This window comes from Athene cunicularia (assembly GCF_003259725.1).
Source record: "Athene cunicularia isolate RWA chromosome 1 unlocalized genomic scaffold, athCun1 chr1_part2, whole genome shotgun sequence".
In the NCBI taxonomy this organism is placed as follows: domain Eukaryota; kingdom Metazoa; phylum Chordata; class Aves; order Strigiformes; family Strigidae; genus Athene; species Athene cunicularia.
Window position 1 is genome coordinate 1,448,645 of NW_020799092.1, and position 25,196 is coordinate 1,473,840.

At 51.7% G+C, this 25,196-nt stretch overlaps 3 protein-coding genes across 3 annotated transcripts; 1 reads left to right on the forward strand and 2 right to left on the reverse strand.

Annotated features, from left to right (window-relative positions):
• The first annotated feature begins 4 nt into the window (after positions 1-4).
• Positions 5-5,909, forward strand: GCAT (glycine C-acetyltransferase). Its single transcript, XM_026841047.1, has 9 exons — positions 5-206; positions 284-414; positions 1,023-1,124; positions 1,649-1,795; positions 2,097-2,251; positions 3,980-4,062; positions 4,443-4,614; positions 5,040-5,161; positions 5,565-5,909. Exons 1-9 carry the CDS (start codon positions 5-7, stop codon positions 5,714-5,716), a joined length of 1,266 nt encoding a protein of 421 aa, XP_026696848.1. The 3' UTR covers positions 5,717-5,909.
• Positions 5,910-8,765: 2,856 nt separating this feature from the next.
• On the reverse strand, positions 8,766-9,569 carry NOG (noggin). Its single transcript, XM_026862927.1, is given in 3 exon segments — positions 8,766-8,835; positions 8,837-9,057; positions 9,060-9,569. Coding segments are annotated over 3 exon segments (801 nt in total).
• Positions 9,570-17,601: 8,032 nt separating this feature from the next.
• On the reverse strand, positions 17,602-25,196 carry ANKRD54 (ankyrin repeat domain 54; the record flags this gene model as incomplete). The annotated part of the gene is made up of 8 exons (XM_026862969.1): positions 17,602-19,292; positions 19,917-20,024; positions 20,868-20,992; positions 21,117-21,164; positions 21,565-21,636; positions 22,463-22,561; positions 24,652-24,699; positions 25,130-25,196. Coding segments are annotated over 8 exons (642 nt in total), but the record flags the coding sequence as incomplete, so codon positions are not given.

Genomic DNA, 25,196 nt, shown 5'->3' on the forward strand with positions numbered 1-25,196 from the left:
CGGGATGTGGCGTGGCGCGGCAGTGCGGGTGCTGCGGGGCGGCGGGGCCGAGACCCCCCGGGCCTCTTCGGGAGTGGCGGCAGCCGAGCTCCGCCGTCGGCTGGAGAATGAGCTGGAGGATATCCGAGGCGCTGGCACTTGGAAGAGCGAGCGGGTCATCGCCTCCCGCCAAGGTCCCCACCTCCGCTTGGCAGGCGGCGGAGCTGGTGCGTATAAGGCGGCGGGGGAGGGCTCTCCACTACGACGCCCGTTTGCTTCTCTCTTTCTCTTTATCTTCCCCCAGGGATCCTCAACTTCTGCGCCAATAACTACCTGGGGCTCTCCAGCCACCCCGAGGTGATCCGTGCTGCCGTGGAGGCCCTCGAGAAGTTTGGTGCAGGGCTCAGCTCCGTCCGCTTCATTTGCGGTACCCAGGTACCGGGCATCGGGGCATCACCTGCTCTCGGGGAGACTTTCTCAGGGCTCTGCTCAGACTCCCTGCTTGGCACTCACATGTGTGCACAGCGCTAAGATACAGGTGGCAGGGCAGAAGAAAAGGCCTGCCAAGTCCCTGCTGGCCCAGTATCTGGAGATATGCCAGTTTAAACCATTAAAAACCCCTGTAGAGCAAAGAAACAAAACACCCCTCTGAATTTAGAAACTAAATGTCTTTTTCCCTCCTTAAGGGTCAAAATTACAGGGACTCTGACTTGAAACACCTCTATCAAACATACTCTGATGTATCCCCACTGGAACCCATTCAGAGACCCAGTTGGGTTCAGTGCAAAGAAAACTCAGAGCTGCTCCCCCATGTGTGGGGATCTTGGAGTCTCCCTGCTGTGCTTCTGGCATCCAAACCCATAACCACATTTTAAGACTCTGTTTGCAAACATTTTCTGAACACAACTAACATCTCTCACACACACCCCTTTTCTGTATAAAACCTGGATGTTTCCTCCCATTGCAGTCAGCGTCTAACAGCAGCAGGCAAGCGAGAACTTGTGCTGCCCCAGTGGTGACGCTCGCTCCTCTCTTCTCTTTAGAGCATACACAAGGACCTGGAGGAGAAGATAGCACGTTTCCACCAGCGGGAAGATGCCATTCTCTATGCCAGCTGCTTTGATGCCAATGCTGGTATCTTTGAGGTTTGTAGGGCTTTCCTCGATGTGCATGGAGGAGGAAGGTGTTGGCGATGTGCCTGCCATGCCTTCCAGAGGCTCTGATGTGAGCTTTGTGCCACAGACTAGATGGCAGTGACTGGTGGTGGAGAACCTTGACTTGGTGCCCTTGGACTGGGGGAGCCACGCAGAACTGGTTAATTAACCCTCACCTCCCTCTTCACCAGCCAGCTCTAGGTTTTGGGGAGGGCTTCTGTTTCCTGGGGGGTTTGTACTCCACTTTGAAGTGTAGGCAGGGGGAAGGGGTTTTCCCCCAGGCTTGCTAGGGAAGGAGAGGGAGGTTTTGAGCTCAGAAGTCACAGGCAAGAGCCTGGCCTAAGGAAATCAAGGTATAAGGTGGCTGGGAAGAAGAGTGGAAAGTTTAGCAGTGCCAGGAGAGATGTGGCAGCTGCAGTCAAATGCAGCTTTGTCCTCTGCACTGAGAGGCTGGAAGATCTCGGTGAGGTGGTGCCCTGGAGCAAAGGGTGATCCTTTCTGTTTGGCGTGGCCAGGCTCTGCTGACCCCAGAGGATGCAGTGCTGTCGGATGAGCTGAACCATGCCTCCATCATTGACGGGATCCGCCTGTGCAAGGCTAACAAGTACCGCTACAAGCACATGGACATGCAGGACCTGGAGGCCAAACTGCAGGATGCACAGGTACGGATGTCTGCTCCCACTCTGATGTGAGGGTGCTCACTTAGCTGTGCTACCTGCACGGTAACCAGTCCTGAAGGATGAGCTCCGCCTTTTCCTGTGCCATATATATTGTTTTTGCTGATAGGCACAGGTAGGCATGGATGGGTAAGGTGAGGAAGCAGCTGGTTGCAGTGCAACCTCCCTGTCTTGGTTAGATGTATCCACTCCCTACAGGAGTTGGACTATGTCCCAGTCTCCTTCTCCAGCCCCTCTCCTCAGGGTGACATCTTCACCCTTGGGAATGCTGGTCTCCCTCCCACAGAAGCATCATCTGCGGCTGGTAGCCACTGACGGTGCCTTCTCCATGGATGGTGACATCGCACCCCTGAGGGAGATCTGCCAGCTGGCCCAGAAGTATGATGCCCTGGTCTTCATTGATGAATGCCATGCCACAGGCTTCCTGGGACCCAATGGCAGGTAAGTGGCTGTTTGGATCCTGTTTCTCCCCCTGAGATACCTCTGATGCAAGGTTAAGGTGCTGATGACCAACATATTTTTGTGGGGGGACTCCTGGAGCCGCCATTTCTTGAAGGCTTTGCACCCCACCTTTGGGGCACCTGAGGGGATTGAAGGGAGATACTTTAGCACTGACCCATCCTAATGTGACAGCTGCTTCTTTGTGTGTAAGGGATGATGTGACTGTCTCATTTGCCTCTCCTGGCAAGCAGTTGGACTTCCAGATTTCTGAATCCTTCTCCTCTCAGATATCACTCTCAAATGCTTGGGTCTTGGGGGTTTTGTGGAGTTAGCTTGCACAGATTGATTAATTCCCTTAGTGCAGCTTTTTCCTCCATCCCCTGAAGATCCTCCAGGTGCCAGGTTGTGCACTTGCTTGCAGGTGTGTGCCGAGAAGAGATGCTTCATGTGCTTGTTTTGTTCAGGCATGTGAATGCCAAGCATTCTGTTGGATGATCCTTCCTGCTGGAAGGTAGAGACCCATGTGAGGCCACACCTGTAGGAATAAGCGGTGGGTCCCTCCTCAGATGGAGGGATAGTGCAGGATGAGGAGGCCATCTCTGAAAAAGCCAAAAGTTGCTCTATGAGGAGCTCCCTTCCAGCTCTCTCATCTCTAGAGAGATCTCATGTGGGAGGCTGCCAAATCCATCAAGCTGTGAAATGGGTGAGAGGTGAGAACTAAGCAAGAAAACTTGCCTCATTTTCTCACGTGGCAGATGTTTCATCCTGGATCAAAATAATGGTGCAAGAAACATCTTTTAAGAGAAGGGATCCATTTCTGGTGGCACTTCATCACTAACAAGAGGTGGTTGTGCTGACCCTGTGGTTGTACTGAGCTTTCTCAAATTTAAGTCTTCATAAAGAAGAAATCATAGGGTGGTCTGTTTGTCTTGTAATCTTCCTTCCTTGGGGCATGGTAGCCATCCTGTGAGTTTAGGTAGACCTTGTTGCTCTATCCCTGTGGGCTCTGTGGTCCCACCAGCTGCAAAACTATCTGACTGCACTGAGGTGTGTAAGTGCACAATGGCTGGAGGAAGAGGGAACAGTTACTGAGCGCTTCATGAGTTGTGCTAGTTTCAGTTTGAACCCAATGCTGTTGTCTACAACACTGTTTCAAGAGAGCCAACAGAGGAGCTGTGTGGCCATGCCCCATCCTGTCTTTTTGGGCTGGAGGATGCAAAGCTGCAGAGCACATTTGCCACATTTGGTTGGTTCCACTAGCGTAGACCTTGACATGGATGCTTTACGCCTCTGTGTATTTGGGACAGCACATCAGTGATGTGCACAGCCCACCTCAGAGGACATTGGCTACTCTAGCCAGGCAACTGTTTTTCCCTGGCCTATGCTAATGGTATGGTGTGTCAGAGGTGTGTGTAAGACCTACATCAATGGCTAGTGCTCTGTTTGGCCTATTAAACTTCTGTGAGGGAAATGTGAGCATTTTCCCATCTCTAAGGGATGAAGAACCGATTCTCTTAATTCCAGAGATCCCAGTTTAGGCTTTCTGCAGGAGGAGGGAAGGTAAACACTTGGGTGGAACTACCACAGGGGAGTGTTCTTCCTTTACTAGAAGAGGGGGCACCAAAGACCTGGCTGGTGGTGCTTTGTTTCCTGTGAGGCATCAGGTGTAGAGCAGCTTCCCTGGCTCGTGCTGTCACAGCTGAAAATGTGACATGCCTTTTTCTACAGGGGTACTGATGAGCTTCTGGGAGTGATGGACAAAGTCACCATCGTCAACTCCACCCTGGGAAAAGCTCTTGGAGGAGCTGCAGGTGAAGATGTTTTCCTGTCCAAGATCCTCCATGCCATAAGGAGCTCCACAGCATTATTTAGATGTTTCCTTCCTCTGCCTAATGATAGACCAACAAATGCATGTTGTCCTCTTCTACTGGTGGCTTGAGGCTCAGTTTGGGACCCTGCTGCAGAGTCAAGGGAGGTCCTGCCACATGCCTCTTCCACTGTCATCTTCTCCATGCATTTTCCTTTGGGGTCAAGGTGGAAACTCTTGGTAAAAGGCACCAGCTGTGATTTTTTTTAGGCCTGGTTTCACTGAAATTCCTGCTGTAGGTGCCGGGTTGGCTTTATCGAGGGGCCCCCATCTGAACAGGTCCCCCTGGGATGCCTTGTTCATTTCTCTTTCCTCCATCTGCAGGTGGATACACAACTGGCCCCAAACCCCTCATCGATTTGCTCCGCCAGCGTTCCCGCCCTTATCTCTTCTCCAACAGCCTGCCCCCTGCTGTGGTGGGCTGTGCGTCCAAGGCCCTGGACCTGCTCATGGAGAGCAATGCCATTGCACAGTCCATGGCTGCCAAGACCCAGCGGTGAGGGGCCATACTGGTGTGGGAACAGGGGGAGACATTTGTTAGGAATGAGTTGTCCACCTGTGTTTATTCACTTCCCCCAGCCCTGGTGATAGCCACAAAGGCAATTTGCAAGTCATAGCCAGGGGGTGCTCAGGGGAAACCATACGACGTGCGTCTGGGTGTCAGACAGATGTGTGGGCAGATGTCACATCTGGATGCTTTGCATGCTGGGATACATCTGCCCCCCAAGCAGCTGCAGTTCTATGGAGCAGGAAATGGCAGAAGGTCACTTCAAAAAGAGATCCTTTCCCTGTGCAAAAGATGCAGGTGGAGCAGAACCACACTCAGCCCTCAGTGGCCAGGCCACCTGGGAGAAAGCAAGGCAGCAGTCCTCAAGGACAGGGGTGACAAGGTTTTACTCATCCTGTTATTCTCTTCACCAGGTTCAGAAGCAAGATGACGGCAGCTGGCTTCACCATCTCGGGGAAAGACCACCCCATCTGTCCTGTCATGCTTGGGGATGCTCGGCTGGCTGCAGTCATGGCTGAGGACATGCTGAACAGAGGTGAACTGAGGAGGGAGCTCTGGATGCAAAAAATGCCTTGAGGGAAGGAACAGCCAGTGGTGGTGCCACCACCATCCTTTCTCCAGAGGATGTTCCTGCATGAAATCTGTCATTTCTATACCCTTCAGCTGTAAATGTCCTCCTGGTTGCCCAGATGTTGGTTGCTTCACTTTCTCTTTTTGGGGGGTTTACTGAGCCCTCTTGTCCTGCCATGCTTCACTCCATCCCCATCACTGGCCCTAACCCTCATTTCTATGCTTGGGAGCAGAGCCACTTGAAAACCCTGAAGCCTGGAAATGCTTATTGAGAGGGAAGAGAGGATCTGAAAGCCTTTCTATCACCCACTACCACCTCTGCCTCCCTCTGTCCCAGCCAGCTCTGACTCTGTGTATTTTCTCCCCAGGCATTTATGTCATTGGCTTCAGCTACCCCGTGGTCCCCAAGGGAAAGGCCCGCATCCGGGTCCAGATCTCAGCTGTGCACAGTGATGAGGATATTGACCGCTGTGTGGAAGCCTTCACTGAGGTGGGACGGAAACACGGAGCACTGCCTTGAGGGGCCAGTGAACACCTCCTCCAGTGCTCTTCCTGCCTACGACCTGTGCCAGAGGAAAAGGATTGAGCAGCATGCTGCCGAAAGCAGGACCGGTCCTCAAGACATTGCAGCCTGTGGAAGGCTGTGGCTGTTGGCAGCATGCTGGCAGGAGCACTGGCAATTGTGCATTAAAGGTGTCCTTCAGTGCCACGGATATTTGTCTGGCTCTTGTTTTCTCATCCAGGAGCTGCAATCAATCCTCATCCTGTCTTGCTGTGACTGGACACTCTGCTGTGTAGTCCTTGAAGCTCCAGTCTGGGCACTGAAGCATGGCAGCTCCTGCTCTCCTGCTGATGGTTGCTGGTATGTCCGAGGTTGCCTGCTTCTTCCACCTCTCCTCCAGGTTCAGCAGCATCACCCCAGCAGATCCATCTGCTGTAATTCCCCACAGAGGCAGAGGGAGTTTCCCAAACTCTTAGCAACCTGTGTCACTGGCAGCTGGTTTGGGAAAGAGGTCATGGGCCAGCCAAAGCTCCCATCTTCCTTTCTCCCCTTCCATTCTTGGGTGTTGGGTGTGAGGCTTGCTTGATCCCTAGGGCTGTCTCTAAGGCTTTGCCCATCACTGCAGTGCTCCCAAACCTGCCCTGGGAGGTGCTTCTTGCCCCAGAGAGGCCATCAGGCAGCAGGTAAGCAGAGGAGGCAGAGGCCAGCAGTATGGCAAGAGGGCTGAGGTTGAGACTAGGGGCAGAGGAGATGACAGAAACTTGTGATTTTCCTCCGTAAACTGCAGTTTTCACACAGCAGAGAACACACAGCAGGCTGGGATCTCTGGATTTGTTCTTCCAAGCCTTGCTGGTTACTGATTTAGCACCCAAGCAGGAATAAGTGGTTCCCGGTCATCTCTCAGGATGACTTTGTTTGCATCGGTTTTCCTCTGGATGACAAATCATGTGTGTCCTGCCATCTGCCCATGTGCTGAACTGAGCACCAGCTGCCTGCAGCTGGGATCAGGCTCCAGCTGCAGTCAGGGTGCGCTGTGCTTTGCTTGGGTGCTGGAGCACAGGGTCACGTCAGCAAAGACCTTCTCTGAAAACACTACTTGCTGTTAGGCAGTCAGGGAGCAAACTACAGGGTGATAACATGTCTGACCTGAACCAGAGCAGCTGCAGAAGAATACAAAAGTTAATCCAGGGTTGCAGGGATTTATGGGATGCAGAGAGCAGAGGAGAAATGTGTTTTTCATAGGGCTGCCAACAGAACTTGTTAGAGCACCTGGTTGTGTAACTGTGTGCTGAATTTTATTTAATTTTCCATCTTCACAGGGCCCTGAGCTCAGCCTGCTGATAAAGTATGATATGGAGCACCCTTTTGTGTGGTGCCAGGCCCTCACGGTGCTGCAAATTCTTTCCCCCTTACCAAACGGCAATATTTTGGTAATGGGGAATGTAATGGGGAAATGTTAGGGGGTTACACTCAGGCCTCTTTTGCAACCTGGAATAGATGAAGCTTCAGCCAGATGGGCTCTGGTATAGAGGGTTAGAGCCCACAAACTGAATCACTGCTGTTCTGAGCCCAGAGCACATGCACCCCCTTGCTCCCCTCTACTTGCACACCTCCATTGCACGTCTGTACCATGCTCCTCCCCTATCTCTGTCCTGCTGGTCCCCAGCCCAGGCCTCTCCCTCTCTGGGCTTCTGCAGGCAGCCCTGCCAGTGTCTCTGCTCCGCTCAGGGCAACCAACTCAAGCAATTAAACCCTGCTCCATCCTTCAAGCCCTCCTTCACTGGGACAGCAGTCATACACAGACTACTTCCTACTCAGCCACAAGCAAGAGCAGCAGCAGACTCCCTCCTCTGCGATGCACACACTTGCCCTTGTGTACACACATACACTTCCCCCTTCTCTTCCTCCTTCTCCTATCCTCACCAGGCTCCCTGACCTCCCTATCTCCTCTGTCTCTCCCATGCCCCTTGACAGCCAACCCACCATGCTCCATCTGCTTCTCCACCTGCTTCAAGGCCGAGTTCTGCAGCAAACTGCAGTTTGCACGGCAGCACGAGGGACTGCTGGAGCCCAGGGAAGGCAGGAGGGATTCTGGAAATGAATAATGCAGGACCCATCGACTGCAGGCATCGTGTTAATATTGCATTCTCAGGCAAAGCCTCCGGCTCTTTATTTCTTTAAGGCTACACAGTCTAGGTCTGATCTAAGCTCTTTGCAGTTTTTAGCCCAGAAAGCCGTGGACTTTTTTCTCAGTGTAATGTAGAGGCAGATGGCACTTTCTGAGGATGCAGTTCCCACCCCAGGTTTACTGACCAACCCCAGACCCCATACATTGCTCTGCCAGGCTTCCTTCTGGGTCTTGAGCCATCACCCTCTACACCATGTGGGATAGATGTGGAATCTCTGTATCTCATGTGTTATACCTCAGAATAGGGGACTGTCCTATCCCGTCCTGTTTCAATACACCCACTCCCCAGATTATTCCAGCCCTGGGTCACTGCCCAACCCCTATTTGGGCACCACCACCCATACCAAACCTGCACCCCTTCCCACTGACACCCTCCAGCCTCAACCCACACTGCTGTTTCCACTCTGAGCTGCAACCCACCTCCCTCTACTCCTTCCCTGCCGGCATCCCTCTGCCCTTGCTCCCTGCCTGCAGCCCTGCCCAGGCAGGCAGGGAGGCCCCAGCTTAGACTGAGCCCACTGGAGCTGATGCAGACAGGGTCTGAACCTGCTGTCAGGTGCTGTGATTTTCCATCCTGCATCCTTTGTTGGAGATGAACGTTACACAAGGGCCTCTGCTGGTGCTAATGCTTCCCTGAGCTGGTAGGTGAGGGGTGAAGCAGTTGCATCCCCCTGCCCAGGGGGCTTCAGCAAGTAACAGCAATGACCCCAGCCGATCCCCACTTCCTTTCTGGAGGTTTATTTCTCTGTCTGGAGGATTATCTCCCAGGGTCTCCAGCCCCAAGGGTGAGTCCAGGAAGCTGCCCACCTTTTCAGGCCATTTGGCTGCAAGAATAGGTGCCAGGGGGCCCCTCTGCAGCCCCCCACAGCCCCTTCTGTGTCAGAAGCACTTGCAGGCAGCCACGATGGGGTAAGGGATCTGTTGTCAGGTGCAGTGTGGGGAGCCGGAGGGCCCAGCAGTGCCAGGCCAGCAGCTTGATCTGGGTGATCTGTGCGGGGCAGCAGGCCATGCCAGGAGGCCAGGAGCAGCTGGGGAGGCTGGTCTCGCAGGCAGTGTGGGGCCAGAAGATGGGTCCCAGGTCCATCCAGGTGAGGCAGCAGGTGGCCCACTCCACCAGCCACCACCACAGGTGAAGGGCCAGGTCCCCCAGCAGCTCAGGGGGCAGCTCCAGGTCGGGGGCAGTAGGTTGGGTAGCTCCAGCCCCTTTGCCTCCCACCACAGCTTGCAGCAGTAGCACCTGGTGCCCTCTGCCAGGTCCTGGCTCAGGGACTCCAGGTTCTCCTCGAGGACACTGCCATTGTGGACCTGGGGCTCCTTGGTCATCATCTAGAAGGGGTCAGAGCCTGAGCCCAGAAGCCAGTGCAGCCACCTGGGCTGCAGTTGCCAGGGCTTGGGGGAGTAGTCCTCAGGGGAGAGCGAGAAGCTGTAGGGCTGTACCAGGGCTGAGGGACGGCCATGCAGCAGGTGGGCAGTGGGGTCAGCAGTGCCGGATGGTGGTGGCATTGGCTGCTGAGGTTCCTCTGGAGGTGGCAGCAGGCCCAGGGCACCTGGTGGTGGGAGCAGGCAGAGGAAGAGGAGGAGAAGGAGGAGGGTGTGCTCCCTCTGTGGTGAGCAGTGCTGTGACAGGCAATGAGTGCCAGGCTGCAGGCTTGCACTCTGCTGCATCCCCTGGGTTATCACCATGTCGCAAGGCATGGCCTTTCCCTTTTTCCTTGTTACCACGGCTCATAGCGAATTGGTGGGGACATCTTGCTCCCTCCCACCAGCAGGGCAGGTGGGGAGGAGAGGCCGCACCATGCTGATGGGACATTGTGGATGCTGTGGAGGGGAATGGGCCAGCACCACCTCTTTGTCCTCCTCATCTTTCTCCATCACTGGAAGAGGCGTCCAGGACCTTCCCAGAAAAGGGAAGCTGGTGGCCTTTGGGTCTTTCTGGGAAAGGGCCACCAAGCTGCACTTGGCCTCAGTGCACCTGGAAGTCCACAGGGAATGGGTCACATCGTGCAAGTGGACATGGCGGCAGGGCAGGAGGGCTGTGTGGTCACTGTTAGCTCTCAGCACAACAGCCAGCGCATGTGCGTCCCGAGCAGCTGTGATGGAGCTGAACCTCTGGAGATAGCCTCCCTGGGTGGCTTGTCCTCTCTCCCCACACTGCAGTGCCCGGGCAATGCTGGTGGAGGACAGATCTGGACTGGATGGAAACCAAAACCCCCTTTCCCCTCCTTCCCCGCATCAGATATTGTGAGAGAGACTTGATCTGCTCTGTGCTGTGCTACTAACAACTAATTAATAGCAGCTAGTAATAGCGATTAGTTGCTTGTGCTCCAGAGTGTTTGGACTCATATCCCAAGGACAGGGCAGAGGCCAGGCTTCCCATGGTAGGATATTCATATTCCTCACAGGTGTTGAGAAACACATCCTGAACACCCAGTGTTGAGATGTGCCTGCAAGGCTCTCCAGGGTCCATGGCACCCTGCTCCCTTCCATCCTCCCTCTCCCACTGGAGAGCAGTGGGCTTTTCTTCTGCTGCTCCCTACTCACTGGAGCAGGGAGCAGCTGAGCCCTCTGGAAGGCTGGGCAGAGAGGAGTTAACTCCAAACCCAGCCTCAGGGAGAGGTTGAAAAAAACCCCAGGGATCAATGGATCAGCAGCAAGAGCAGAGGGAGGGAAAAGGGGGAGACGGAGAGAGAGGGGAGAGGAGCTCCAGAAGGAGAGACATGTGTGGCAGCCAGGAGAAGAGAGAACAGAGCTGGTGTCAGGCAGGAGGAGGCAGCCAGGAGCCAGATGATGACACTGCCCAGACAAACTCTTCAGTGGCCCATGTTCTTCTCACCACCACTGTCTGGGCTAGACTAGAGGTCTTCTCCAAGTGAGTAGCAAAGCTGCAGACCCTTCCTTGCAGAGGTGAGCACTGGCTTTCCAAGCTGAGAGATGGCCTCAGGCTCCCTGAGCAGGGACACACTGGTGCCCAGAGATGTCCCACAGTTTATGTGTGAGGTGCATGCCTAGAGAGAGACCAGGGCCTTCTGCTCGAGCGAGGAGATCCCATGGGGCCAGATTGTTACCAGTAGGACAGAGGGGACTGCAGAGCGAGAGAGGCAGGGACGACCTTTTGGTGTGATACAGAGAGGCTGCTGGGAAGGAGACGTGGTGTGAGCTGAGGGATGGGGGAGCATGGGGTGAAGGAGCTTTCATGATGCAAAAACGAGTTAATTGTGTATCAACAGTTGCTAGATAACTGTGTCTTTCCCTCTTGTTGCTGCTCAGCGAAGGATAGATTGTTCTCATGATAACACAACATGGTGAAGGCTTGTTAGGAAATAGGCTGTTGGTGCTCCCCTCCTGAGCACAGTGTTACTCAGGGCTGGAGGAAGTTTTGCAGCAAATCACAATACCTTAAGCTGCAGTAATAATATGCTCCTTCACAATGATCATCGTGTTGTGTTTCAGGCAGCTCCAAGGTCTCCCCACCATCCTCTCCTAGCTGCCACCAACCAACCTGTGACCATCTCAGCATCAGTAAAAGGTGCCCTTAGTTTCCTCTCCCCTGTGAAGCATAACTACTGCACGGGGAGCAAGGAGCAGCCAGCAAGGAGCTCCCTCAGATCCCTGCTGCCAGAGGTGGCACAGCCCTGGGATGAATGTGCCAGGACCACTCACAGCTCATGGGAGCCCCCTTCCCCTGACATGGCCTTGCAGCCAAGCCCTCTTGAACATGTTGAACACCAGCCAGGATTTAGACTTGCCAAAGCAAGTGATCCCAAGAGGTTTAAGAACTTGGGGACTGTAGGAGGAATGTTGGTGAGACCAGGCAGCAGGGCAGGATGTCCTTCAGGGAGCTGGGAGCACAGGAGGTGCCATGGTGGGGATGTGAATCTGGGCAGGAGAAAGGGGCTCCAGCTCTGCCCAAGCCAGGCAGATGTGGGTTGACTGATCTCAACAGCATTCTTGCCAACGACATCATGAGGATCTTGATGTCATCATTTAACCAGCCTGTTGGGATTGGTGTCTCTGGGAGAAACATGGGCATCAAACAAAGACTGGGATCAAGCACCTTAGGGCCAGAGCTCTGGTGGCCACTGTGGTCAACACCGACCAACACCTGCACGCCTATGGCCACGCACAGGTGCTGTGTCTCCCTTTCTCTCCATGCCAGTCCCTTCAGCCAGATGCGGAGATGCCAGGGGGATGGAATGCCTCTTCCGACAATCTGGAGCTATGACAGCAGGGATTATTGTGCCTGTCATCTTCTCCCTCATCTTCCTCCTGGGTACTGTGGGGAACAGGCTGGTGATGTCAAGTACACCACCAACAACTTCTTCCTTAATCTGGCCATGGCCAACCTGTGCTTCATCATCTGCTGTGTCCCCTTCCAGGGCACCATTTACACCCTGGATGGGTGGCTCTTTGGGGCCTTTGCCTGCAAGGATGTGCATTTCCTGATCTACCTGACCATGTATGCCAGCAGCTTCACCCTGGCTGCTGTCTCCATTTCCTTTGTCTGCTCTATTTGCTGTGTGCTGGATACAATCTCTGCCCAGAGTAGGACTTGGTGGTGGAGGCTCTATGGGCTGTTTGACTACAGTCTGGTGCTCCCAACTCACTAGCAGGGTAGCATTTGTTTTATTTGACTTTGCAGACACTGCAGAAGTATAAAGAAGAAGAAAAGCTGAAGGTTTTAAGACAGATCCTGCACTGCTGGTGTTCAAGAGAAAGTCATGGGAGAGGGAGACAGAAGCAGGGGGAAAAGGAGGGATGGTGCAGGCAATGTAAATGACAAACGTTTGGTGGGAGCCATCCACAGGGACAGAAAACATCACTGAGAAGGCAGGCAAAGTGAGGGTCTAGATGCAGAGGGCAGAAGAGAGGACAAGGGGCATGAGGGAGGTGGGAAGCGATGTGCTGGCAGAGCACCCACATTTTGGCAGGAGCATTCTTCCCAACCCAGCAGTGTCATAGTGCTCTGGAGTTGGGGGGAGCGACACTCAGCCACATTGAACCCCAGTCCCACAGCAGCTTTCTCCAGCATTTTTCTGCATCATCAAGCTGCCAGAGAAGCCCAGAAAAACACCATCCAAGCAAGGCCTTTGATCAGTGTAGCGCAAATGTGAGGGAGGGAGCCAGTGGGATTTGCATTGCTGCAATGCTGCGATTTGCCACGGTGCCTGGCAGAGCCAGGTCCAGCCACCTGGCTCACTTCACACAGCTCCAGTTTTGTCACACAGTCATGACATGAGTGGAGAGGGGTGGAGGACTATGCAGGGTACTCGGCTTCCCCACTGTGCCAAGTCTTCTGTGCCACAGGCGATTGCAGCTGCCTGGGGCCATTCTCCATGGGACAAGACAACTTTGCTATGGGGACACAATGTGTGATGCCACCTTGCTTTCAAGTGCAAGCAGGACAGATCCTTCTTTGTTTGCCAGTGCAGATGTAGCCCCTGAACCTCAGTCCTGTGGCTTGGGAGCTTTTGGTGATGCCACAGGACAAGACCAGGAAGAAACCCTAGGAATGGGACAACGTGGTATTTCTAATCCTCACTGAAGCTGTTGCACGCCTTGCTATAGCTCAGCTCCAAGGACAACTCCTTCCCTGTGCAGGAGTCAGCTGAAGCACTGAGCTGGGAATTACTTTTCTTTTTCAAGTGTTTCATGCTCTCTACACCTTGATCCTCTCTCACCTCCTATCCCTCTTACTGATTTCTCTAGCTCCTTTCCTTCATGGTGGCTGCTGCTCCTCTGCAGTCCATGCCTTTCAGAAACGTGTCTAGTGTGCTTTGCCCACCTTCCCAGGGATGGCTAGTCCTGCAGCCCCCATTTGCATGCGATGCTGTGGCTGGTAGCCAGCCCACATGGCCTTACACAGCCTCGGGGTAACACAAATGCATACATCATTTCTGTGGGTGAAGACTCATTTTGTGGTCCAAAACACTGGAGGGAGAAGGAAACAGCAGTTAGGAGCAGTGATGCGGCACAGTCAGACACTGCCTGTTCTTGCCCATGTGGCTGAGCTGCCGCTCGCCCCTATCGTGCTCCTCCTGGTCCCAGCTTGCAAAGGGAGCAGATCAGGTCGAGACTGACTGCTGCATGTTGAGGTGAAGCCTAAATAAAACAGGACAGAGAGGAGGCCTGGGGGAGAAGGTGCATTTAGCATGGCAAGTGTCTGCAAGCCCTGACTTCCATCCCTAAACTCTGCCTGGTGCTAAGCCCTGACTGGGGAGTACATGATTGCAAAGGGCAGAGGCTGAGCCTGGGTTGGGGAGGCTCAGAAGCCAGGAGGGAATTCCTGTCTGACCAGTAACAGCGTGCACACTCCCAACTGGTTTCTCAGCTCAAAGGCAGAGGTGAAGAAAAGGTCTCATGTCTTTGATAAAGAGCCAGGTTTAATTAAAACTGAAGGAGCTTGATTGCTGCTTTCCACACAGCCTCCTCTCCAGACTGATTAACATTCTGCAGTCTCACTCCCAGCTTCTCGTCTTAATTAATGACTCTTTGCTTATATTTTCTTTCCTAATTGTCATCACTCAGGCTGATGGGCTCAGATTTAACCCTGCACAGGCCAGTTTGCCACATTGGCTGAGAGCAGCTGTGCCAGCAGCTGGCACAGGGCAGAGGGAATGGAAGAGGTGAGAGCAGGTCAGGGCTTTGCACATAGTGGTTGGCACCAGCTCCCCTGCAAGCTGGGCATAGCTTCCCTCTGTGGAGCAACTTATTCCTGCCAGCCGTGTGCTGGTTCTGGTGCCTGGCACCTCCCTGGCATGCATTGCTGCAAGCCCGATGCTGCTGGGAGGTGTCAGACCTGGGTGCTGAGGAGCTCATCCTGCTTACACTCCTGTGTGCAAATCTGGCAGCCCTGATGGGACAGGGGTTCCCTGTCTGCAAGCACATGGGGCTGCGGGAGATGGAAAAGGGTTGCAAGAACAGGTCCTAATTCCCTGGCAGAGCAACATGCTCAAGTGCTGCCTGTGTTTCCCCTTGTGCTCACAGGAACAGGACCTTGTACAGACACTCTGCAAGCCGCCAGGGCAGCCTTGCAAAGGCAGATCACGGTAGGACAGCCTTGCCAGCTTGCAAGCAGAGTAGTGGTATGCCAGGTATGGACAGGGCACATACAGCACCATTAGCTATAGGGAATTATGCTTAATTGCTTTTGGGTTTAGCTGCTAGTTCCTAATCCATGACCAGACTTACCATGTTGCTAGCTGATTATTTTAATTCTTCCAACAACCACGTGTTCTCTTCCCCTCAGAGCTTTCAGAAAAAAAACACAGAGGAATGCTATTTGCTGTTATCTCCTTTTAACAGCTTCCTAATCAAAATTGCTGGCTCTTCTACCCCGTTGCCTCACGGGCCCTGAGCTGCCCAGGGATGCTCTCCCACACTGGCCAGGTATGGTGTATGAAGAAGGAAACTTTCTGCAAGCACCTTTCCTTGACGGAGGAGGAGAGATCTGTCTTGCTCATGAATGAGTGGAGGAAGCAGATGAAAGGGTGGGAGGTTTGCCAGAGATGCTTCATGGGGCTTCTCTCTTCAGCAGCACTAATAATTACAATGATGGATTGGGAGTCTGCTAGAAAGTCAAAGGTGGAGAAATTAATGGAGTTCAAGTGTTGGCATGATACTGTGGAGTTTATTTCAGCTGCTGAAGAGTTGCAAAGATTCTTGATGTCTGCACATACTGCAGCATGTGCTTTGCATTCACTTGCACTGGTGAGTGCTTAATAACATCCACGCAGCTTTGTGGGGAGGCTTTGTTCAGGGCTGTTGCTTCCGCTGTGGGTCCTCAGTGAGACACAAGCAGGTTTTGTCTTCACAGGCCTGGATGAGCCAGATCTTCAACCTGTCTTGTTTAGGTTGCATCTTACAGCGCAGCAGTGACTGTAAAGATGGGGAGGTTGCTGCTAGGGTCAGTGGCTGGGGATTGCACACGTCACTGCAGAGCTGTGCTCTGAACAAGGGGAAATGGGGTATTGTATTTGGAGGCCAGACAGCAGTAGGGGCAAGCAAGGCCTTGGGTCAAGTCCTGGTTAACATCACGGCCCCAAGGCAGAGGATGCACTGCCCTTGAGAAAGGGACCTGGAAGGCGTGTTTGATGGTGTAGCACAAGGAAAATGAGGAGGTTGGACTGAGTTTCACGGAAAAATAGATAGCTGAGGGAAACCTGTGTTGTTGTTTTCATTCTTCATTACTGCAGCAGACACCTCCGGGAGATGCATAAAGCTGCCACCAGCCTCACACCTATGGGCTGCACAGGGAGATCTGTGGCCCAGGGTGCAAGGGCATGGGGAAGAGCTGCTGGGAGAGGCTGAAGACTCTATGCCAGGAGCAGCAGAAAAAACAGTGTCAGTGAACAGCTCTAGGCACAGCATGAAGCCACATTCTCCTCCTCCCCTGGAACCTTTTATTTCCTTCTTTCTGTCCTCAGCACCTCTTTTTCTAGATACAGCTGCTGAGCACGGCAGGGTAGTCAAGGCTTTGGCATGACCAGCTGACACAAAGAAACCTAAAACTTTCCTCAGTCTGGTGCTAAACACATGACTTGGCTCTCAAGCAGCCCAGTGTTTCAGCCCTCAGGAGGAAAGCAGAACTGACTCCAGTGACTCATAGACTACGATTCCTAAATGTTGCATTTTTTCCCCACTAAAAACCAGATCCCGTTTTCTTTTTGTTATCTGGTGTTATCGCTAAAGCAGCGGCAAAGCTTCCTATAAGCCTACTGGTTTTACTTGCCTGTTCATTGTGCCAGTCTCCAGGGGATTGCCTGCCCTGCCTCATCTCCCATGGAGGGAGCAAGGCAATTGCTCCTGGCTGGCTGCAGTACCCCATTCCCCTCTGAGTGTACAGTCAGGAGCAGTTATGAAAAACTCCAGTGTCAGGCAAGGAGAAGGTCTGAAGAGCTGTGAACAAAATCACATGTACTCAAGGCTAAAAGCTTTGCTCTGAGTCCCAGCTAGGTGTATTCCTGGTTTTCAGGAAAGCTTCCAAGCTGTGTCTAGTTAGCAGACAACCTCAGCAACTAAAGTAACTGCAGTGATAAAGATCATTTCAGCTGCTTGCCCTTAGAGCACCTTAATGGTCTCCTCTGCAACAAGGCTGCTGAGTGCAGAAGGCTGACAGCTAGGTGTACATGCACACCAAGACTCAGCTGTGAAGATGGGAATAAGGTAAGTAAATACTGGACACAAAGGTCACCTGCTCCTCACACAAGAACCACCCTAGAAATTCTGTGCCCTGTTCAGATGTCCCTCTCCAGTCCCTTATACCCCTGCTGTCTCTTCACAGCACAGCCATTTTATCTGCCATGGGGCAAGGCATAAGTTCAGCTGCCTTCCCCACACCAGCTCCATACTTTTGCAGGACTGCAGACTGGATAAGGCTGCTTTTCCTCTTTGCAAAACATCCCATCTTCCAGCCTAAGCAATCCCACTGAGATTCTCTTTCCTCTATTTGTACGGTTTCACAGCAGCTGACTAGATTTGAAGTTTGGATTTCTTGGCAGTGGTAGTCAAGATCAGGAGGTGCATCAGCAACCATGTACTTCGATCTGAAAACAGACTGGTGTTTGAATTGGAACAACTTTGCATTGTCACTTCTGATTTCAGTACCAGGTATAAGTAGCAGTTACCAAGTCCAGTGCTGTGCCTGGGGCCTGGAACATATGTAAAGGAGGAGGAATGAGCCACTCTGAAAAAGAAAGAACTTGGCTGAAGACTCCAAAAAGGCTGACAGGATTTTATTGAGTTCAAAATATAAAAAGGTCAGATTGTCTCCCACCCACCCAGTATCCTTCCCATCCAGCATATTGTAATGAAGTATCAGTATTCACAGTGTCAGCTCCAGCTAAACCACAAGACCATTAGTCCCAGTCATGGCATCATGGATGAACCCATCTAAAAGTCATGCATATTTCTGGTATCTCAGCTTTGAACATAGAGGTCCACTCAGCCTCTTCCTGAACAAGAGGTCAGATATTATGAGAACATGCTGACATGAAGGTCTCTGAAACCAGTGTTGCCCAAGCTGCAGGATGGGTATTGCTACTACACTCTGTATCATTTAGGTATGGTCCCCAGGTGGGCACTTGGATTGCTATCAGGCATGTTCTTGTCACCCTGATGCTATTTGCACCCTACTGACAAGATGTATGGATCCCAAAACAAAGCTATCTACATCTTCACTAATCACAGTGGGGCAGAAGCAAGAGATCAATTAGCAACGGCAATTCCCTTCATCCTTCATAGCTGCATTACTTCAGGTTCCCAGCAGAGGTCATAACTCATTCCTCACAGCACACTTGAGGTCCTGGAGCAGCACCTCTCTGTGACAAGCAAGAAACACTATGGGCCAGCTCTGGGCTTGGCACTCCTAATCAGCAGTAAATCCACCTCCATCCCAGCCTGAACATACAGCTGAATACACACCACCTCCCGTTGCAGCTGGACCTCTTGCACAAGACTGCCAGTAACAGGAAACACAAAAGTCAGTTATGGTGGGGTTTTTTTTTTTCCAAGATGTAGATGTCTGCCTAAAACTGCGCTAGGATTAAGTCACCCCTCAAACCTTATCTTGCATCAGGGCAGGCTGTCTACCTGGGTATTTTTTTTTGCAAGTGTTTCACTGTAGTATTTAAGCACTAACTTGCATCAGTGATTTAAAAACCAGGGGCAGCGAAAGCTGTTAAGTCTAGTGATTAAAAGCTTTGTATCATATTTGCAACCAGACAGATTCTCTGCCCTCTGACCACAGGCTCTGGGGAAGGTTAGGATTAAGCGTCAGCATGTGTGTCTCAAGGCAGTATGTTTGCTCAGCTGCTAGCATGCAGAATTAAGTGTGCGTTCTTCTCACAACACAAAGCCTTCTGTTGTCCGAGGCACTCACTTTCTCCCCCATGCAACTGAGTACTGTGGAGGTGGCAAAAGGTGCCTGTTCCAAGCATTTCTGTGATGTTGGCCAGCTGCTGAGTGCACTAGTCAGGGATGGTGACTGCACGTGGCATCAGCCACCACCTACATCAAGCTGAAGTGATTAGGAGAAAGCAAAATATCTCTGGGAAGGTATAGTCTATTCAGTGCTAGCCCATCTGATAAAAAGAGCAGCTCTTTTTTTCCATAAATCTGAGCTGCAGCACTCTGTTGTCTAAAGCCTGCTGTCTCCCCATGAGGCAGCTGTGGCAGCACCAACAGGAACAGTCTGAAAACCAACGGAGAGTGGATCTGGCAGGAATGGCTGCTGGCAGCAATGTTTACTCAGCAATATGGGAAGCAAGCTTCAGCTTCCTCTTTTTCTCTCTAAGGTTTCTCCTGCTGCATCAGGAAGATGCATTTGGAAGCCCATTACCTCTTCTCCATCTTCTGCATCTGCAGGCTGAGTGACGTGAAGCTGGCCAGGAGGTCTGTAACCTCGTCCACCTGCCAGAAGAATACAGCTGGCCATTAGCCAGGGGAATGCAGCTGTGCAGTCACTCACCACCCCAGAAGAAATCCCCAAGCAGCAGGGACCACCCTTGCACCAGGACTGCCAGTAACACCCACGCTGAGCTTATACTAGGGCAGGACCCCTTTGGTCCCACAACCATGTAGAAGGGATCCCATCCTCACAATCTTAAACTAAGGCCTCCACCTCATGCGATTTAGCCAGTCCTTAAAATAGAAGCATGTTGCTGCATTACCCAGAAATCAGCAATGGCATGAAGACTGTTCCCGCCAAGCTTGTTTCTAAGGGCCAATCTTTTGTAGAAAAAAAAAAATGAACAGGCCCTGCAACCCCGTGTGGTTTTGCCAAACCCAGCCTTAAAATGCCTGTGCCCTCAACCCATCAACTTCTCTACTGAGCTGCTATTGCTTTCTGCATTTTGAATTCCAACCTTTCTAAAGGAGTACAAGTCATCACGTAACTTGCCCACTTTACCCAATGTGAGCAAGAACAGTTCCATAACCGTGTCTTTGGTGTCACCTTGCTCATCCAGTTGCATTCTCCTAAATGCAGAAGTCACAATGCAAGTAGGTGAGTCACAGTAGCTCAATGCTGCCTACCTGCTCCTTTGTGCTAGTCATCTGTAACCTGGAGCAGAGGTCATCCAACTGTTCCTTTTGCTCGTGCCTCCCCAGACGCTCCAGGTATTCCCGCAACATCTGGATAATCTGAAACCAACAGGCATAAGAGGCAACCATCAGACAGCTGCACCAAGCTGGGATGTTTTTACAAGAAAAATTAAATCGCAGTTAAATTGCCAAGCACAGCTTTGACGCTGCAGTACATGGCAGAGTACATGACCCATAAAGAAGAACACATGAAAAGCAACTGGAGAGCACTAATGGCAGCATCAGAGCCCAGTGAGTCACCAGAGGCGTTGATCAGCCACAGATGGACTAGTTGTTACCCCTGTGCCTGGTTTAAGAACAGGGAAGAGAGGCAGGCCCAGCTGAAGAAGCATAAGGTCTAGCCCTGAAAGCATCAAGCTTTTCTTCATGGCTAACTGGCTTCCCTCACTGTGAGGAGCAGGGACTCCCTACTCCAGCAGGATCCGCTTGTGCATGGAGGATGAAAATCTTTGTTTGTGGCTCCTATATGTTTCCTGAAGCAAGGCCCACAGCTTGTGCATTTGTGATGCAGCCCTGTGACTGCTTTCCTGTTCCACCTATCAGAGCAGTGCAGACTGTGCTAGGAATGCAGAGTCTCTGCATGTAAAATGCCATAGCTACAGCCCTATGCTGTGGTCCCTCTCCTGCCACAAGGCATCTGGTGACTGAAGAAAAGAGTGCTCTATACAGCCTGAGAAGACATTCAAAGCATCCTTGGCCTACCAGAGCCAAGAGAGGTCCTGCAAAAATCCATAGTAGTGATTGGGAAAAAGGAAGGTCTCTGAAAAGAGAAAAGTCAAACTCTTCCCAGAGCAGCTAAGAGGCTACTAGTTGCTAAATGATATTTGACCCTTAAAGGGTGAAGGAGACCACCTTACCAGAACATGAGACTATTTCTTTTACCTGTTTCACTTCAAGGCGTACAGCCTCCAGGCTGTGGGAGAGTCCCTCCTGCAGGATGTTCAGCTTTGATTTAGCAAGGTGCAGTGGGGTTCTGCCAGCTCGATCCAAGGCATCAACTCTGGCCCCTGCAAGATGCATGGGCAAGGACAGAAAGTGAGGTCTCTCTTCAAGACTTAGTGTCCCTGGGGAGTGTAAACAGGGGCAGGACAGGAAAGTGACAGACTGTAATCATTACAGAGGAAATGTTACCTCCACGCAGCAGTGTGGTGATGACAGGAACGTGGTTTGTGCAGGCAGCTGGGGAGGGAAAACACAGGACACACAACTCAGAGGTACTAGCAAACAACAAAGGAGTTTCTGCTCAAGCATCGAGCTTGTTGCTTCCCAAAGGGCTCTTTGCCACGGGAAACAGCCCAACTGCTAAGTGTAACTTCACATTTAAGCCTGAGTACTCTTGCTGGAACAGATCTTGCAATCCTTGGGGCTGGCAGAGAGAGGGAAACTGATTTTCTCAACCTCTGACCCTTAAACTTTTGTGAGGAGTGAAGCTAATGAAATGCAAATAGTCCCTCCTAGGCTTTAAAGCTGGGAATGCATACTGTGATGCACAGGAAAGAGGAAGGTGGAGAAGAAAGGAACAGCAAGGTGGTGTTCCCCTCACCCCTCTGCATGTAAACTTCATCTGTGTGGCACCTACCCAAGTGTAAGGGGGTGTTTCCCAGCCCATCTCTCTGGTTCGGGTCAGCCCCATGGTCCAGAAGCAGTTGCACTGGAAACAAGGAAACAGAGCCACATCAATCCCTTCCCTCTGCCCCACAGGTCAGGCCCACACGGGCTGCAGGTCCAAGTGGCAGCTACCAGGCTGCCTTATGGGTGCTTTTGTTCAGCTCATCAACTTCCTCCCGGAAACAGGGCACGGAGGTTTGCACAGCAACACAGAAGAACTCAGCACAAAGCCAGGCAGCACCGCTGTCCCTGGGCTCCCCAAAGAGAAGAACTGGGACTAAGGACACCTTTCCTTCTGCACCAGTACAGCCCTGTGTGATGGTTTTTAAGTCCTGCCAGGACCGGAGACCATGTTGCCGTTGCCCCTCCCCCACCCTTGGACACAAGTAGGGCACAAACCCCAGGTTAAAATAAGAAGAAATTTAATACAACAGTGTGATAAACAATCTGAACAACAACAGTAGCAATGATAACCACAATAAACAGCAATAACGGTAAACAAGACAAAATATTTACAGAGAAATACCGCAATGGTTACAGACAGCTCGCTCGCGACGCTCCCCGCCACTAAAGCCACAAAGGAAAGCTTCCCCGCAGGACAGTATGAATAACCCAGCTGGAGATCCCTTCCTCATCTCTGCTGGAGAAACTTAACCCTATCCTAGCTGAACCAGGACACCCTGTTGCTAGGAGCTCCTGCTCCCCCTTCAGCAGGGGGACATGGCAAGCCTGGAGCCAGAATTCAGATGGCAGCTTTGCCACAAAACACAAGGAATCCAGCAACCTTTGTCAAGTGCTGAATCAAAGAGCATCCTTTGAAATCTCTGCCACAGAGAGGTTGGAAGACAGAATTCCCCCTCCCTACTCACCGATGTGATCATTGCCATTGCAGGAGGCAAAGTGCAGGGCTGTCCGGCCTTTGTCATCCGCGGCACAGGGGTCAGTTCCATCCTCCAAGAGTTGCTGCACTGACAGTGCCAAGGAGAAGAAAGCAGGTAAGCTGAAGGGGCACATGATCAGAAAGGGGTAATGCTATCCATTCCTCAAAAGAACCAGCCTAGGCAGCGTACCCTCCACCCTCTGTTACAGCCTTCACCAGCTTCCACGTACTGCCATAAAAAATAAGCCAACAGCTGTAATGGCTAAGGCTAAGGATCCACCTAGCAAACTTTTCAGGCTCCAAGGACAATCAGAAGCAAACAGCTACAGAAGAGTATAAAAAGATAGCAAGGATGTGGGGCTCACTCTCACAGTCTTTAGTCAGCTGCATCTCTGGCACTTCTCGAGTTAGAATTAGCATCCTGTGTTTACAATCCCTCTGTGGACTTTCTCCATAGATTTCCGTAATTGTTTTCTGCATCAATGGTGGTGAGAAGTTTCACAGTGTAACCACATGCAGTAAGAAAAGCCACCTCTTCACACCTGTTTTGAATATGCCCCTTCCTAGATTTATCTGAAAATCCTAGGTTTTGCCATACTAATGGTGTCTACTGTTTGGGAAGCAGGCAGGTGAATGCACCAACCTGCCAACACAGTGTAAATGTACCTTTAGAAAATGATGTATTGAAGTGAGCTAGAACAGCCCAAGTAACCACGCCACCACCTACTCACACTTCTTCCCTCTGCTTTTCCACCCAGCTACTTCTTCAACGCCCCCTTCTGTAACCTGAACTACCTCCTTTTCTCAGATAAGAAGGAAAAACCTGCTCATACAGAAAGAGAAGCTAGTATGACTCTCCAGTATTGGGTGTCACAAAGGCAAAGCGACCAGTAAAGGCTGAAAAGCTTAGGGATATAAAAGTAGCATTTACAGCAACATGTGTAGGGGCAACCTTAAAGTCCTGTTACTGTTGTTACTCTGTTACAGTTACAGTGCAGTTATGACTGTTACTCCTGTTGTTTTGAGACTATCCTGGTATAGTAATCTGTGCGTAAAATAAAGCTCATTCTGTAGTTATTAAAAATACTGACAGATTTGCTATATTTCGAGATCTTTAACGTTTGATACTCCAGAAGAAAGACAGGGAGACTGACAATGCCACCAGTGAGAACTGTTAATGGGTAACACATTACCTAGTCCTCCCCTGAAACCAGTAGGAAATGACATAACCTCTCCCACCCAGTGCCACCACAGGAAACAGCAAAGATTCTTACTTGATGATGAATAAATTAATCATCAGACACTTCCTCAAGTTGCAGAGTACACAAAACACATCAGGATTGTAAACAGGGGAGCCTGTGTATCAAATGCAGGTGTAAAACTCTAAAATGGATTGAAACTAAGACTTTCACAAAGCCTGACTCTTTCATTCTTCCTCTTGCCTTGGTGACTAAAGCCAAGTCTTTTTCTACTGAGAGAGCTCCTCCACCAGTTCATGACACCAGGTGTTTTGTGGAGACCAAACCCCCATTCTGATATACTGGGAGTTTCTACAAGTCAAACCAGTTTCCAGTTCTGTTCACAGAGTGGCGGAATGAACAGTTAGGTTAGTACAGTTGAGGGGAGAATATAGTCTAAAGAGGCACAATGATAATGGGCAAACAACATACACCAATGTTGTTGCTGGACACCATATCAAACCCTACCTAATCTACAGTACAGAGAGGTAAAGGGAGTCACAGATAGGCCACAAGCCTTCTCTGAAGTCACTGTGACAGGCAGAGTTCAGCACTAATCCTGGTTCTGATCTACTGGGTCACACAGGTTGACAATCTTAGATGATCATCATTTCCACCTTACCAAAATACTACTTTCTTGCTGCTTACAGTCAGGCAAAAGTTACATACCAAAAAAGCTGGAACGGCAAAGTGCTGCTTTAACTTGAGGCAGTTGTCGGCGAACTAACACCATGAACCAGATGCAGTGAATACTATAATCAACCTCACCCTGCTCAGAGAATGAAACAAGGCTCCAGAAAAGCAGTTTCTTGATTTGCAGCATCTAAAGCACCATGTCTGCAAACTACCTGCACCCTCCTTCTCCTCTCCTAAAATAAATGTCCTCAACAAAACCACCCTTCCAGGAAGAGGTCCTAAGTAGGATTGGCAGAAGTCTTACCTATGTCCAAGTCATTGCTATTGGCAGCTTCACGCAGTCTTTTCAGAGCTGTGGAGGGGAAAAAAAAGGCAATTACTGGAAGGCACAGAGGAAAAAGGAGCGTTTCCCTACAGAAACACCCCATTCTGGTGATCAAGCCCAGGAGGAGGGGCCAAACCACGCTGGTGCCGGCTCAGCCCAGAGAAGGGGAAGCAGGAGATCAAGATGTCAGGTAAGAAGCACTCTCCTTGCCTCCTCCTGAGGCTCGCCACGGTCCCTCCAGTCCTGACAGGCACCCTCCCCTGGCAGGAGCAAGAGTGCCACCGAGCACATCCGACCTCAGTCCAGCGGGCCCGCACACGGGAAAGCCGAAGCTTTACCGGGTCCCCACACGGGAGCCTCTCCACCCCCCCGAGGCCTGGAAGGCAGCACGGCCGCTCCCCGCACGGGGCCGGCCTAAGAAGGGCCGTCCCAGGGAGAGGCGCTGCCCGCCACTCACCGTAGCTCTCCTTGCCTGTAGGCCCCAACCGGCGGTGGAGGCGGGCGGCCCTGCGTAGGCGGCGGGC